Genomic DNA, 15,428 nt, shown 5'->3' with positions numbered 1-15,428 from the left:
CAGCACGGCGGTGTGCGTGTGTCCGATGGGTTGTAGCTGTGAGATATCCATGCAGCAGCTTACACGACCGATGCGGTGTCATGTTGTTGATGCATAAATGATTAGTATGACGGTTAGCGCTTAGTCGAGTGAAGAGAAACCCGGGTATGTGGTGCGTGATGATGCTGATAATGCTGATGATCTCCTTCTCGTCGACCGAAGACAGACAGACAGACTGACTGACATGCATCAAAGACGTTGAGCTAAAGCAGAAACTGGAAATCAGCTGCCGTCAGCTGTCATCTGTCCCAGATCCACCTGCCGGGGCTTAGAGATACTTGGATACTTATTGATAGGTACCAAACAATTGGAAGGAATGGATGGAGTGGACACAAACTTCAATTTGTATGTGCCTAGGCATTTCTCTCAGCATTGAGTATACCTATCTTTTTATATATCTTTTTATATATCTATATCTATCTGGAGAGACATGAAGTCTACAAAAGACAAAAGTGACTAGGTTACATATGCAGTCGTAGACAGTTACATGCATCCATCCCTCGACATCTACATATGTATCTACTAGGTACACATGTAGTATAGTATATACATAAGTATACATACGTATACATTCGTAGATGAAGCGCCACTTTGATTTATCGGTGGGGAATACGCGGTCAAGAGCGCGTCTTCGATTTATCCCTTGGATCAGGTTACGTATCGTATTTGCACATGCGCTTTTGACCAAAAGGCACATTGCTGTGTTACCTGATCCATTGATTTTCGGTGACAGGTTCGATTTCTTTCCAAGACCCTCTCTGTTCTCGCCTGTCTCTGTGTCGCTTGTCGCTTGTCTCTTCTGCTCTCCTCCATCTTCCCAATCTCGCCCCTCCCCCTCCACGCCTCCTCTCCTCCTCTCTCCTCTCTCTCCTCTACTCCACTCTATTCACGCATCTGTCCCAACAACTGCTCTGGTTTGGGTTTGCATTCTGGGTTCAGTACTGTACTGTACCTCCATCTATCCAGGACATACAGAGGACCTACAGAGATAACCTGAAGTTGTTACCACCACCCCTTGTTCCCTCTCTCTCTCTCTTCCTCTCTCTCTGTTTCCTCTCGTCATTGGTTCTTTCACTGCCTCTCGCACCAATCCTGTGCCATCTTCAGCCTCCAACGCTTGGTATCCGACGTCCGATATCCGACAGCCAATCAATCAGACCATCCTTGCTCGCCTCTCACCCCTCGTCCCTCGTCCTCGACCCTTGTTATCACCCCTCCACGCCTCAAGCCCCCAACCACTTCAACATGGACTCTGTATCGACGCCCCGTATTTCCGCTAATATGCTCGAGGCCTATGTCGGCCAAAATGTCATCATCGTTGGCAAGGTCATGCAGCTCCGCGGCGAGTCTGCACTCCTCGACGCCAACGGCCAAGTCAATGCTATTCTTAACCTTGTATGAGCCTATAGCCAACCCGTCCTCTATGCTCATCTCGTTCTGTCCCGTAGTCGCAAGCTGCTAACTAGCTATTTTGCTCGTCCATCGCTGCTAACATGTTCTCTCAAGGAATCGCATCTCATGGCTGGTAACGCCGCCCAGATAATCGGTAAAGTGCTCGACGACTTGTCCGTTAAGGTCTACAATGCAAAGGATTTGGGCAGCAACGTTGGTATGTGGTTACCCGAATCTGCATCTACCCGTTGTGCATTTACACCGCATATGATACAACTGGCTCTTATTACTTCTCCAAATTTCTTCTTGATCACGCCGCCCCTCATGCTGGCAATACGCTGTTGATACCTTACCTACATCATGCTACCTGTCTCCAAATTCTACCAAATTCTATTGTGCGAGCGTCTCGTATTGACCAGTGGGCTTTGCCAGACTACCAAGTTGCCCAGAGCGTCGTCGACATCACGCAGCAATACAAACACCTGTTTGTCTTTGAGAATACCGGCGGCATGAACTGACGGTTCGCGCCCGGGCCTATTTTATCTCTGGCGCGGTTCGCCGGTCCACCGTTCCCAGCATCACCACCAATGGAGCTTGACTCACAAGAATCGTCGAGCTCCCCTTCCATGTCACAGTTTCATCGTCATCATAATTACCACCAATCGCGCTACACTTCTCCGCCTCGGCCGGCGTCGGCTGCGAGTTTCTGTTCATCTTCCAGTTCATCGTCGTTTGCGGATAATCAGCAATCCCGACTCTCTGTACGGCCACGTACTTCTCCATCCTTGCATTCAATTTCAATTCACGATATACGGCCATCAAGCCCGGATTTGCAGAGCTCATCGCCATCTGCTGGAAGTCATCGCTCGTCCTTGAGTGGGAAGTTTGGCTCTACATCATCCTTGATTGACGGGCTCTCTGGGCTCACCGTTGAGCATGATGGGCCACAGTCTTCCCAAGTAGCCACATCTCAACCTGGGCATTCGTTCTCAATTGATGATCTTAGTCTTATTTCCTCTTCCTCTCTGGATGAAGCTCTTTCTCAGCTCGCGTCTGAACATGATCGGTCCCCACCTACTTATGTACCTACAGCTGGAAATAGCCGGTCTCGGCAGCCAAATGCCTTCAGAACATCATCGTCTCGGGCTGTCAGCGAACTGAGCTTTGATACGTCATCTAGTGACTCTGTACTTTCAGTGGCGGATCAGATGGACGATAACTTCTTTGAGCCCGTCATGGAAGAAGAAACGCCACCATCCAGTCAGTCAACTACGAAGGATGCGCAACTGGGAGACCAAGATCGGGAACTATCGGAATGCTCCGATCTCTCAGATCCAATATCGCCGGTGCATGAGCCAAAAGTCATCTTCCCCGCATACCGGTCGCCGTCTTCCACTGGGAAGTTGAGTTACACAATCCAAACCCCCATGCGTTCCACCCCATCTTCGCCTGTACAGTCCCCACAGTCTCCCCGATCACCTCGCTCACCCCGTCTATACCGTACTCGCTCTGGGAGCCTAGCAAGTGTAGCAGAGCTTAGACAACGTAGAGAATTTGAAGAAGAGCGGTTAAACATCGTATTGAAGGGGATACATGTTCTCGGCAAAGACCAGACGTCATCGCCACAGCGAGTTGTTAGCATGAGCGTAGATGCAGGTGGACGGTGGAGAATTCATGCGATTTACGAGCCATTGGGACCATGACTTTTTCACGTGTATGAATGTCAAAAAACCCCTTAATGAAATGCTAATGAATGCTGCTATTTCACCCCATAAACGACCCCAACATGCATGCTCACACGGTCCTTTTTTTTTTTTTTTTTTTTTTTTTTTTTTTTTTTTTTTTTTTGCTTGTAAACTCGAGCCGAACAAAAGTCTGACTGGATCAGATGATGTAGAAATGCTGCCATAGTATACTAATAGAGTTCAACTAACCTATCAGACAAGAACAAGGTTACTCACTCACTTGATCAAGTAAGGAAGGCAAAGGAATACGAAGAGAGATAGAGAGTTAATCAATTAATCATCTGGAACGTAATGAATCACGAGGGACAGCAGCAACGTACACGAATGAAACGAGCTAGAGAGAATACGGACTAGACTCAATTCAAATATATATGTTTGTATGAGTGAGTGAGTGGGCATCACATGTCTCGAACGAAGTGTCATACCATCCATGATCTATCTCATCATGTGCATCACTTACCGGTCATAGCGTCCGTCACAAGGAATGAGTTCCAACTTAGATAGACTAGACGCAAGTGTGATTGTTTTTGTTTGTAAGGGGTAGTAAACTCTGGCATCTGATTTGATTTGATTTGATTTGGTTTGACTCTAAACAGATTGACCGGCTCATTTGACCTATATTCAGGCAAAGCGCGAAATATCCGGTCTTGTTTGCGGATCTCCTGATTCAATCAAATTGAATGAATTCAATAGGTCTGATAGGCGCGTACACGCAATGCCTATTCTCTCCCATCCTCCTCTGTTATCTTTCCCTCCCCTTTCTTTATCACCCTTGAAGCCCTGAGGGCGAAATAATAAAATGGTAAACGCAAACTACCACAAAACCGGAGGATATCCGAGAAATACACAAACACCATGTCTTCGTTTGGAAAGAAACAAAACGTTCGAATCCATCAATCCTTGGGTATGCCATGTGAGTACTCCATTCCCCGCAAGAACTCCATGAAGCATAAATCAAACAAAAGCAAAGCGTTTTCATGGAATGGGAGGAAATTTCCAACCCGCGCATGAACCATGTGGCTAAGAACAGAAGCCTTCGTACGGTGGGCACTGAAGTAGGGGGTATATACAGAATGCAGATAGCAGTGCTCATGGTAATCCTCGTAAGCGCATCACGTCAAGATCTCGAACCTTAATCAAGTAAGCTCGTTCTTAGCGAGCCGTTCGCCGTGTAGGACTTTTGATCAAAGTCACAGGTGGAGCTACATGTCAAACTCGAGGTTGCCTCCAAACGCCAACAGATCACCATTAGAGCTGCGTAGGGCGGGCGGTGAACTGGGCATGAGGGCATCGGTAGCGAGCAGAGTGGCAAAATCGAAGTGAGGCAGCTCGCTATTTTGGTCGATATTATCGATGTGAGGTAGCGAGCTGAAATCGATCTCGTAACCACGCGACAGGCCAGCTATATCTAAGTCGTCTGCGTTGGAGAACATTTCACTGATGGAGCGCGTTAGGGGTGTACCAAGGCTATGCTCTCCCATCGCTTCAGATGGGAGTAGGTGCCGGGGTGAGCGCCGGGGCATGCTGCCGGAGAGGAATGCCGACCGTGGTGTCTTCCGAGGCGTGCGCGACGGCGTACGGGTTGGGGTTCGCTCAAGAAGCTTCTGACTCGGTGAAGCCACGGACCTCGTAGATCGCATACTCCTAGATACACTTCTAGTGACGGGTCGATGGCTAGGGGTTGGCCGCGTTGGCGTTTTAAAAGGCCCACTGTTAGCTCCTTTAGGAGGGGGAGTTGAAGGTCGTGGTGTTGGACCAAACAAATCAGTGTAGTCGTTGTTCGGTGGTTCTGGAGTTTGATCTCTGGGATGGTTGTTTTTCTTTACAGTCATCTCCACGTCCGTGATTGTGACCATCCTAGGGCCAGTCTGAACGATATTAACGGCAACTTCTCCCAAAACCTTCTGTTCCCCGGTTTTCCGTGGAGAGGGAAACAGTAGACGTCTTGTGGCTCCGAGTTCCCCGTCTAGGTCGATGGGACTCAACGCTGTACCACTGGCTCGAGAAGCGTGGGAGTGCGTCGACCCTTGGTCCTTGGGTTCGGTGATAACTCTCTTACGATTTCTCCCAGAACCCTTTTCTGATATATTCTCAGCGACATTTTCAGCCTGGTCGACATTCAGTGCCGTTGCAGACGAATCTCTAGGTGATTGAGCGGCATCCGGTGGCCCTACTGGGTCTGTTGGTGGACATGCTTCTGAGGTCAAGTTAACTTGACCATCGCTTTTAGCCCTGCTTTTCTTTGACCTAGAAGGTCCTGCACCGGCTGCTCTCTTCTTCCGTGTTTGGGTAAGTCTTTGCTGATCCTTCTCCCACTTCTCAGGAGGACGATGTGCCTTCCACTTGGAAAACCATATCCCACAAGCTGTCGAACCATTAACACACAGGACGCGCCAAACTCATACAGTTGCTGCACTTACGATTACATAGGATTGTCTCAGCCCACAGGCTCTTGTCATCTGTAGGGCCTAGAGACTTCTTGATAACCTCATATAAAGTGGGAACACCGCTCTCATCTTTGTCAAGCACATTGATAGCCGTGACATGGCCAGGCTTTTCTGAGTATTCGTGATATCCTGGAACACCGCGGCGCTCTTGTTTCCAAATTTTACGCCATGTTGGGGTTTGGAGGGCCCCACAATTACTACAGAAAGACGGCATTTCACCTAGTGCTACTGCCTCCTCTAGTTTCTGCTTGATCGCCTGTCGTTTCACGTAATTCTTGTTCATTCTTGACTCCATGCCATCAACAGCGTCCGTCTGGGGATGTGGCCCTGCGGACATATGCATAGAGTGTGAGAGCTGTGGTAGAATTGGATCGCTGGCGGGAATTGCGGGCAGTTCTGGTTCAACAGATGGCTCTGAAGCGGGCGTGGGAATCACCGGTGGCTCCATTTTGCCTTCATGTGAAGTACAAGGCTGTGGAGTATCGTTTCCCTGAGGGGTATCAACAGCTGGACTAAAAGAATTCACATCTAACTCCAATGTATCAAGAAATTGTTGGTTTCCCGGATACTCCAGAGCTGCTTGTAAAGCATTAAAGTCGATCTGAGAAGGCATAGAAGTCTGGGTTTGTTCGGGGTTTTGCATGGGCTGTTCTTCTGTGACCCGTGGCTCAATTACTGCAGCTACCTCTGGTGTTGCAGCATTCGTTGCGTCTATCACAGGGACCTCATTTGCAACAGGCGTATTAGCATTTGATTTCTTCCTAGAACCCTGAGGTCGAGGCGGATTATAGATTGATGTTTGAGGTAGTAATTCAGGAGGACCAGGAGTTTCAGTATGAATATGGAGAGTCTGCTGCGGTCTGGGTTCTTGTTTCTTGGCACGGCTGCGGCGTGGCTTTGGTTTTGGAGGTGCCGGCGCTGAAACTATAGGCATAACCGCCGGTGCTGGTTTGGTTGCACTGTCATCTTCAACTCGGTTTTCCTCCAGTCCACCACTCATGAACCCGGAATCAGGTTGTTGAACAGGCACTCGCATTGGCGGTAGAATGGGGCTCGAAGGAGCAGGACTAGACCGTATGCTATACATAGCTGATCTTGGTACAGGCGGGGATGAGCTTATGTCGGCAGGACTAGGCTCATCACTGAAAGGCGATGGAGCAACTGAATCCATTGGTGATCGGACGTCTTGGCTCATTGAGCGGTTGAGATCTGGATATGGTTGACTTGACATATCCTCTACTGGCTGAAATGTCATAGATTGTTGCCTCAGATTGCTCTGCGCCATGGCTCTAGGCTGCATGTGACCTTGAAAACGCGGTTCTGGAACTGGAGTCGGTGCCCTGGGGCCTTCCTCTTGTAGATGCCCTCTTGACGGCATATCACCAGCTGGGGCAACAGGTCTAAAGTTACGAATAGACCCAGAGGTGCTGGCAGCAACGCGGAGCGACTCCGGTGCAGAACCGAATGTGGCTGTATTACTTCGCTCAACTTTCATCGTTGTGGCTCTTTTCTTAGTTTGCGAAGGCGCATCGTCTCCATCGGTCCCATCCTCGTACCCTGAGGTGTTGCCCTCACTTGCAAGGGGCCGCTTTCGTGGCCGCCCCCTGGGTCTGCCTGTTGGCGGTCGACTTGATGCACGAGATGTAGGACGAGATTGAGTTTGTGGTTTGGCGGGTTTAATGATGGGTAAACTTGGCGCGGTTTCTTCCATTGAAGAGGTCTGTCTTGCAGGGGCCAATGGGGGCGTTTGTCTGAAAGAAGGCGTGTTCCGGTCCCTGGAGTTTAGGTCAACTGAGCTAGGTCGGCTACCCGGTGCGGGCTGCAGAAGTGGATACTGCGGAGGACCATCACTGCGAGCTTCAAAGCTTGAATGATACGGTCGTACAGGTGCCGGCGCAAGCGTGGGAAGGTTCATCGGCGGTGGCGGTTGCTTCTGACCCAAGTTGGGGTGAGATTGGACGAAAGAACCCCATTCGCCATTATCTGATAGAGCGGAGGAAGATGCCATCAAGTTCGGTATTGGTGCAGCAGCCGAGTGTGGGCGTGACATGGGTTCGTTGCGCGGAAGTTTTGATATCGCGGTCAGCTTCAGTCTGACCTCTAATGTTTCTTTGATACCGCCGCCAAAGATGGCGAGGAGATTCTTTGTCACCCGTCCTGTGACTAGTTTTGGCTCTTGCGGTTCAGCTGGCTGACAGAGCCCTCGAGACAGCAAGCCCTGGCCTACCAAGGGAGTGTCTGGCTCTGAATAATCGACAGCATAGATAGAATAATCCTTTTCTTCATCTCCGGCCAGCTCCGGGCTGCATTGCGCAATGGCCTGTAAGCATAATCCTAGGTCAATTACTCCGATTGTCTGGCCGTCCACCGGCACACTCTGAATGTGGAGAGTATGAGGCCAGCGGGCAAGGCATCGCTCTTGATTTTCTTTATCAAAGGTGTAATGAACTTTCACTAGGGGAATAGTCAGCTACGAGCGAGTTTCCGAACCACTGCCTCTCCTCTTACAGTTCATAGGTCGGACTTGAGGCCCGGCTTCCTCTGCAGCAGGGGGCACACCGCCCCAAGATGCGTTGCCGTGAGCCATAGCCGTATTCTAGTTGGCGCAGGCCAGAAATGATTACTTCGATCCTCTTCTCGTTTGGTGTGGTTGACCGGACTCGTAAATATGATTGATGTTTGTTTGTAGGCGACTTAGAAATAATCGATCGATTAAATGTAACTGTTGCAACGTTATTTGTGTCCTCTCATGGTGAGGAGGATTGTCTCGTCGAAGGGCGTGTTTTGCGTTTTGCGAGTCCCTTGGCAGACCAGCACAGCCAGCAACAGCAGGTGAACACGGCATATATGTGATGAAATGCTGATCCGAAAAGAAGATTGGATAGCTGTTCGACAGAAGAAACCAATTGCAAAATCATATAACACGCTGGCTAAGAATGCCGTCACCAATGGCGAACCTCAGCAGGCAGAGAGATGTTGTGGTCGTGGGAATGTGAAGAGGGAGCGGGAACGGGAGGAACAGAAGCAGAAAGCCCACTAATTGTCTGGTTGCTGAGGTACAAGATGAGCAGTGGGTTTGATGGGGTGGATGCAGGTACCTGCGTACCAAGCGTGTTAATTACGCGCGTGGGTTGCGCGCTATGGGCTATGGCGCTGCGTTTTTTGGTGTTGCAGCGCGTCAGTGTCGAGTACCTAGGTAGGTATGTCCCGCGCGTACCTATGTACCTACCTAAGTACCTATGTAGATATTGGCGCTAGCGTACTTAAGTACTACTTATGTAGGCAAGGTACGGTCGATGGTAGAGCAACCCAACGTCACTTCCTCGGTCGGCGATCGGATGGGTGGCTGGGCGTGCCTGCCTGAGGAATCCCTGCAGCTACCCTGGGCAGTCGGCAGGGACGAGGGGCGGCTATCTAAATATGTACTAAAACTTTGGTGGGGCCGGCCTTGCGCACGGGCCTCCTTGTCGCGAGCTCCCCACCCCCGGAGGCTTTTCAAGGGTACCTTTGTACCTGTTGTGGAATGGTTGCCCGCCTGATGGATTCGAGGGCCGGAAACCAACGCGGATGGCTGTCTCTTCACACCACAAACTGCGAACAGAAGCTTGGTGAGATTCTCCCTCGTTCCTTTGTCTCAACTCGGGGCAGCTCGCCGTATTTATACTGCCGGCTTTCTCCACAAATAATCTATTCCCCGGCCAGTGTGACTCAATCACAGCCCCCAAGCCATGAAGACGTCCTCTCTCTCTCTCTCTCTCTCTCTCTCTCTCTCTCTCCCTCCATTTCATGCAAGCCGCTTATCTCCCCTATACTAAGTCCATGTTTACACACACGCACATGAGCAAGCTGACTGGCGGTTGGCTGTTGGCTGTCTGACAACCGATCGCATCCCTTACCGGACATAGCCGCCCTTTGTTCATTGTTTTTATAAACAGCAAGCAAGCTGGGTATGGTATATGGCAACCACGGCGTACAAAATCTTATTTTACAATATATGTGACATGCTATCGTATGATAATTATTTTACTCCTAGTCAACCCATATAGCCTTGCCGTCTTCAGCTCTTGTAGTCTTCCGAGCCAAGATCTCCTCTACAATTGTGCTGATGCCTTGTCTTCCGTTTTTCCTGGCAACGAAGTCTCTCAGCACCTCCCGACGCGTCTTCGTGCCCTCGCGCACAACCTCCTCGACCTCTTTCTCTGAGGGCACACCTAGAGTCTCATACGGATACTCCTTAAAGTTGCGATCCGTCAGAAGCTTCAGCCTGGGCAGATCGTCGGCCACCTGAAAGAATGGGGCTTCGATTTCGTCTCCCGGTTGCACAGCTTCCAAACTGGCGGGCTGCCATTTAGGTGTCGGTCGCGGTCGCTCCTTTGAGATAAGCTGAGCCGACACACCCTCAACAAAATCGGGATGCTGCATGAATTTAGCAGCGATCTGATGCTCCCTCTGGAAAGTCTCTGCGATGGGCCAAGTACGCCCCACTTGCATTTGCTTGAGGGCTACATGTACTGCTGTGGGGGATCGCTGGTGCAAGGTGTCCAGAGTTTTCTCCGCCCATGCTTTGGTCGGGCCTTGTTCCTCCTTCAACGCATTTATCACCTCAGCCACAGTGTTCTTGCTGAAGCAACGATCAACGGCTCGCCGAAGTTCGCCGCCGAGAAGTATGGGTTCTTTTGCTGGCAAACCCGTCGCGTACTCCTCGATAGTCATCTCAATGATACCTAACCGCTTCTGCATGCTGTCGTAGTCTTTGAACCGTAGTTCAGCTAGACGAGATTCTAGGTTTGGCAAACTCGTCGAATGTAAGTAGTGGGTGGCGACGCCCGAGTAGAAGGCGTTAGCCCCCGTCAACCGCTCGCTTGTCAGTGCCAGGTAGGTTCCTATAGCTCCGTTCATTCGGGGTAAAAAGAAAGACGCCCCGACATCGGGAAAGAAGCCGATAGTTGTCTCAGGCATGGAGAATACGGTCCTTTCCGTGGCGATTCGGAAGGGCGCATGTATGCTTAGTCCTACACCTCCACCCATGGTGATGCCATCCATGAAAGCAATATACGGCTTCTCGTATGTCGCAATGTAATGGTTCAGCTTATATTCCAGGGCGAAATAATCGACGGATGCTTTCTGGCCGCCAGGCCCCTGCATATTCTGCTGTGCAAGAGTTGCAACATCACCACCAGCGCAGAGAGCCTTGTCGCCAGCACCTTTCATGACGATGACGTTGGCCATATCCGACTTTTCCCACGCAACCATGCGGGACAGGATCTTCCGTATCATAGAGGCATCGAGGGCGTTCAATTTCGCGGGCCGGTTAAGTTCAATGGTCCGTAAACCGTAAAGACTGCTGAAGACGACATCTTGAGGGTCGTCACCGGGAAGCTCTTTGAATGTCTCGTTGACCGGGCTTGTAGACATCTGTGCAAGAGATTCGATAAGTAGATGCTCAATTAGAGTGCATAGTAAAGCGACTATATTGGTGGCCGTACCGCTCGAGTTCCTATGGCCGAATCCAGGATCTTTGCTCTGAGAGGCATGTTAAGGTTGCCTCTACGAAACGGGGATGCAGCAAAGGCTGCTGAGCCACCGCGCCTGACTAACAATCGGAACGACATCTAGATATCCAGAGTGCGACTATCCTCTCACCTCAATGCGCATAGAAACAGCGATTGCGCATCGGGTGGTATGCGGGAATGGGGACTGGTTTTCCGTGTTAAATGGTTTTGCATCGAGGATATCGCAGGGTAGATAGGTGGAGCCCTGTAGACGGCGGAACGGCGCTACTGGTTGCGAAGCTAAGCTTCGCCCTTGAATTCTGGAGCTTGGGTCTATGATGACCCACCACCGTCCAGGTTATGGAGGTACCTAAGTACCTACACAGGGCCTGGGGCATGTTGGACCCATTCATTCTTCAATCTATCAATCAAGGTCGCCCTGCAACATTTCGATTGCAGCCTTGCTCAGCTCGGAATTCCCGTCTTCTGCAACCCACTACTACCATACACAATACAAATATATCTTACACCATGGCGGACGCAAAGGTCCAGTAAGTGATCGGTCAATTACTTTCCGTTGGCGAGAGAACGACTAACACAATGTTCGCAGGGAGCTTCTCACGAAGCCGAGGAACGAGTTAACGTACGTCGCCTACTTTAATCACATACCCAACGGTCACTTCCGACTCGACTCACGCGACTGCTCGCGACAAATCAACTGACTAAACTGATTCAATAGAGAATACGAGGTCCAATTGTTGGAAGAGTACGAGTTCGGCTCCGGTCCCTTATCCATCCTCCAGACCGCCGTGCGCAGCCACACACAAGTGTTGATCTCCATCCGCAACAATCGCAAGCTTCTGGCGCGCGTGAAAGCATTCGATCGCCACTGCAATATGGTGCTTGAGAACGTCAAAGAGATGTGGACCGAGACCCCTCGCCTCGCAAATGGCAAGAAAGGTCGTCCCGTAAACAAGGATCGTTTTGTTAGCAAGATGTATGTTGTTATTCTGGTTTCACGCTCACCACTCGCGTCATCCACAAATCTTAAGAAGCCCGTGGCTTCTTCCTGTGTTTTCTAGATTGCTAACGATATCCGTCGTTGTAGGTTCCTGAGAGGTGATTCGGTTATTATTGTACTACTCAGCTAATGTCGGGAATGGGGATTTGGGGGATTTGACAAACACATTACATCGTATCTAGGGGGCACTTTTCCTGCTCTAAGTGGATACTAGGTCGTTAAAATTATGCGACAAACATCCCGATGAACTGCTATCAATACCTTTCATGCTCAGGGTCTGCTTGCATAGATTGGAAGGAAGAAAAGGCCGTTTTACGAAGCTGATAATAATGTCAGCTTCTCACATTGATGGACTTCACATCGGCGTCAGGAAAAGATACCACGAGTCAAGACATAAATTAAGAGACATTACTAGCTTTTATTATGTTCGGAATGATATGCATAGTGCTCATGACTACATTGACTTATTTTCACAGTGACGCCTTCCCTCTCCTCAAAAGGACTTATACAGCCCAGAGAGACCCAAGAAAAAGCTGGCTAGGCCAAATGCCCCAGGATCCGGGACGCTCTCGAAACCAGAGCCACCTACGTACACAGCTCTACCAAGGCTTGCTGGCATTCCCTTTGTTCCCTCGGCGGCCTTCATCGAGGCCCTAGCTGCTTCCTTGATATCACCGGACTGGCCGAGAGTCTCGACGAAGGGATACAGTGCATCCACGATCGTCCGGTCGCCTGGCCTAGCTGGGGTGTATCTTGATAGAGCCTCACAGCTTTCTTTAAGAGCTTGTGACCAAAGCTTTGAGGTGGCCTCTCCGGCGGGCAGATTGCGGAGAGAGTGAACGAGCGCATTCAGGAATATGGCGAATAGCGCTCCGGACTAGCGAATTGCAAAGTTAGGCTCTGGATAGCTAGTGTTGATTTGCTGCTCGAGGAGGAGATGAGGGATAAGGGGAGATTAAGAGGTGGTTTACTTACTGTGCCGTCCATAGAGTTTTCTATCACGGGTACAATATTTGCGACGTCGACTACGACATCGCCTGTAGTCCGTGTTCCTTTTAAGTGTTTTAAGACCGCTAGTCTCCGTCAGCATGCGGCTTAATCCGCGATAGATAAGTGTACTCATACCTTCGGCTCCTCTCTTCAGACCAATACCGCAGTCTCCGTCTCCGACGACTGTATCGAATCTGGTGACCTCGGGCTCGACTTCAATCAATGCTTCAAGACCCCATGTCAAAGCATCCTTAAATGCTGCACTGTCTATCTTGAGACCACTGGGCTTAACGCTCTGGTCAGACGAGGCATCGTCCTCTCGTGTATTTGTGTTCTTCGCCTCCCAGGTGTTCTTCGAGATAGGTGATGCCCACCCGGTAGCTTCAGTAGGATCGTCGAGGAGCTCGATCATGCTCGGGCCGCCAATGTCCGTGTTCACGACGTTCAGCAGAGATATGCTGAAACCAGGTCCGTTTAGACTTGTCATGTAAGTGCCGCTGAGTATTCTAACGGGGCGGATGCCCCAACCTCCTAGTTGCTTGACGACCTCGGTGGTAATGCCGCCGAGCTCAAGAACGCTGACACCGCCCAAGTTGTTCACTAATAGCACTACCTCGTTCGAGTTGACGTTCACGAAAGCGCGGTCTTTATCGTTCTTGTCGAGGAGCATAGTCAACATCGTCTTCACTAGCTCGGGAAGCGAAACCTTGGCCCTTTCGGACCCGGCCTCGTTGTGAATGCCCATGCCGACCTCGACTTCATCGGGGCTTAAGCTTCCCTCCTCGTTAGGGTCGAGAGGCGCTCTGCCAGGGACGTGGACGTGGTCGAGGCTGGCTCCGATGCTGATCAAATTGTCCGCTGTGAGCTTGGCGACCTTGTATACTTGGTCCAGGGGCACTCCTCGAGCAGCCAAGGCACCGGAGATCTTGTGGACGAGCACTGTTCCAGCAATGCCTCGTCGGCCGACTTTACCACCCTTCTCCCGACCAACGCCCACGTCGTCGCCGACTACAAGCATTTCAACCTTCAGGCCAGTGGCCTTCGCCTTCTCCACGGCCATGCCGAAGTTGAGCACGTCGCCCGTGTAGTTCATGACTGTGACTAGAACACCCTTCTCGGTGTCGACGCGCGACATTATGGCTTTGCGCACCTGCTCGGCGCTGGGCGAGGCGAATATGGTGCCAGCCACGCCGGCGGAGAGCAGGCCCTGACCAACGAAAGCGCCGAAGCTGGGTTCGTGGCCACTACCACCGCCACTGATGATAGAGACTTGCGACGGGCCATAGCCGGGTCTACGGTAGACGATCTTATTTGCGGCGTCTAGGCCTACGGAGGGATTTGTTATGGTGAGGCTCTCCAGGGCAGTATCTACCAGGTGAGTGGCATCGTTGATGAAGTGTTTGGCCGACATGGTGTAAGTTGCGGGGAGCTCAATCACCCGGCCTGTTCGTGAATTTGTTTAATAGCCACTGCTGCAAACTGGGTTGGAACTTGTTCGTGTACTCGCAAGCACGAATACGTTTAAATGTTTTGGGTCCATCTCAATCACAGCAATTTAGTCACACCTGGACCCCCAAATATCACAATGGTAGCCAGCCTGACTGGGAGTTTTGGGGTGGGGTTGGCCGAATCGGAAGCACGGATTTGTTTATCCTAAGACGCCTCATAGTAAGTCCGTAGGTAGTCTTCTAGCCCATATTCACGCTAGAGCGAGCCTTGGCCTGGTTACACGGTCTCATGTGATGAGAATGGTTTTATTCTGTGAAGAAGTATGAGGCACCGCCCCATATTTGCTGGTCTTTACCCCATATTACTCCAGCTTTGTCGGTGGGATCGACCCTGTAGTCAACCGAAGTAGGTGGTGAGTAATTGCGCTATGTGCTGCCCATGGGGAAATAGACCATGAAACGGCTCCGTGATAGGTGTGAGCTGCCTTTGAAGCTTCGAGTCTAAATTGTGCGCTATTGTCATTTCATATATATCATAGTGGACTTTTGAAATTGCTATGCCCCTTGTTCGCGAAACCAAACTCGGGAATCATCACTTTTTATACTGTCATCGAGTTGTACAAGGCCTATTGAGATGACCTAATGAGCTTCCCTTGTTGATTACCTTAGCTACATGGAAATTTCTTTGGCTTTTTAACTAACATATAAGAGTTTACATGTCCTAACAGTCGCCCTTATCCTTTTGACGAGCACTAGAAGTTCTACGCGTATATTCAATAGCTTTATACCTTTTACATGGTATAAGATAACAACTTACTCTTCAGTAAAATCCATAAGAGATCGATCCCTGAGTT

At 50.4% G+C, this 15,428-nt stretch overlaps 6 protein-coding genes across 6 annotated transcripts; 3 read left to right on the top strand and 3 right to left on the bottom strand.

The window, feature by feature from the left end:
* Positions 1-1,284: 1,284 nt before the first annotated feature.
* F5B22DRAFT_645816 (replication factor A protein 3) lies at positions 1,285-1,949 on the top strand (the record flags this gene model as incomplete). Its single annotated transcript, XM_047978643.1, has 3 exons — positions 1,285-1,434; positions 1,546-1,648; positions 1,864-1,949. The coding sequence occupies 3 exons, from the start codon at positions 1,285-1,287 to the stop codon at positions 1,947-1,949; spliced, it is 339 nt and encodes a 112-aa protein (XP_047831741.1).
* On the top strand, positions 1,413-3,236 carry F5B22DRAFT_603621 (uncharacterized protein). The gene is made up of 2 exons (XM_047974758.1): positions 1,413-1,434; positions 1,546-3,236. The coding sequence occupies exon 2, from the start codon at positions 2,019-2,021 to the stop codon at positions 3,132-3,134; it is 1,116 nt and encodes a 371-aa protein (XP_047831740.1). The 5' UTR covers positions 1,413-1,434; positions 1,546-2,018; the 3' UTR covers positions 3,135-3,236.
* A 1,142-nt stretch (positions 3,237-4,378) lies between these two features.
* F5B22DRAFT_654844 (uncharacterized protein) lies at positions 4,379-8,619 on the bottom strand (the record flags this gene model as incomplete). Its single annotated transcript, XM_047979844.1, has 3 exons — positions 8,132-8,619; positions 5,597-8,077; positions 4,379-5,541 (listed from the first exon to the last, which is right to left on the bottom strand). Exons 1-3 carry the CDS (start codon positions 8,208-8,210, stop codon positions 4,379-4,381), a joined length of 3,723 nt encoding a protein of 1,240 aa, XP_047831739.1. The 5' UTR covers positions 8,211-8,619.
* A 1,033-nt stretch (positions 8,620-9,652) lies between these two features.
* On the bottom strand, positions 9,653-11,157 carry F5B22DRAFT_635844 (enoyl-CoA hydratase/isomerase; the record flags this gene model as incomplete). Its single annotated transcript, XM_047977204.1, has 2 exons — positions 9,653-11,038; positions 11,110-11,157. 2 exons carry the CDS (start codon positions 11,155-11,157, stop codon positions 9,653-9,655), a joined length of 1,434 nt encoding a protein of 477 aa, XP_047831738.1.
* A 489-nt stretch (positions 11,158-11,646) lies between these two features.
* On the top strand, positions 11,647-12,266 carry F5B22DRAFT_635843 (small nuclear ribonucleoprotein Sm D2; the record flags this gene model as incomplete). Its single annotated transcript, XM_047977203.1, has 4 exons — positions 11,647-11,666; positions 11,726-11,758; positions 11,855-12,112; positions 12,224-12,266. 4 exons carry the CDS (start codon positions 11,647-11,649, stop codon positions 12,264-12,266), a joined length of 354 nt encoding a protein of 117 aa, XP_047831737.1.
* A 292-nt stretch (positions 12,267-12,558) lies between these two features.
* F5B22DRAFT_603604 (Dak1 domain-containing protein) lies at positions 12,559-15,169 on the bottom strand. The gene is made up of 3 exons (XM_047974757.1): positions 13,262-15,169; positions 13,112-13,209; positions 12,559-13,013 (listed from the first exon to the last, which is right to left on the bottom strand). The coding sequence occupies exons 1-3, from the start codon at positions 14,535-14,537 to the stop codon at positions 12,630-12,632; spliced, it is 1,758 nt and encodes a 585-aa protein (XP_047831736.1). The 5' UTR covers positions 14,538-15,169; the 3' UTR covers positions 12,559-12,629.
* Between the last annotated feature and the right edge of the window lie 259 nt (positions 15,170-15,428).

Source organism: Xylaria bambusicola (assembly GCF_022495145.1).
Source record: "Xylaria bambusicola strain CBS 139988 unplaced genomic scaffold F5B22scaffold_16, whole genome shotgun sequence".
Lineage (NCBI taxonomy): Eukaryota > Fungi > Ascomycota > Sordariomycetes > Xylariales > Xylariaceae > Xylaria > Xylaria bambusicola.
The sequence above is the reverse complement of the archived record's forward strand: the minus strand, read 5'-3'. Positions and strand labels throughout refer to the sequence as shown.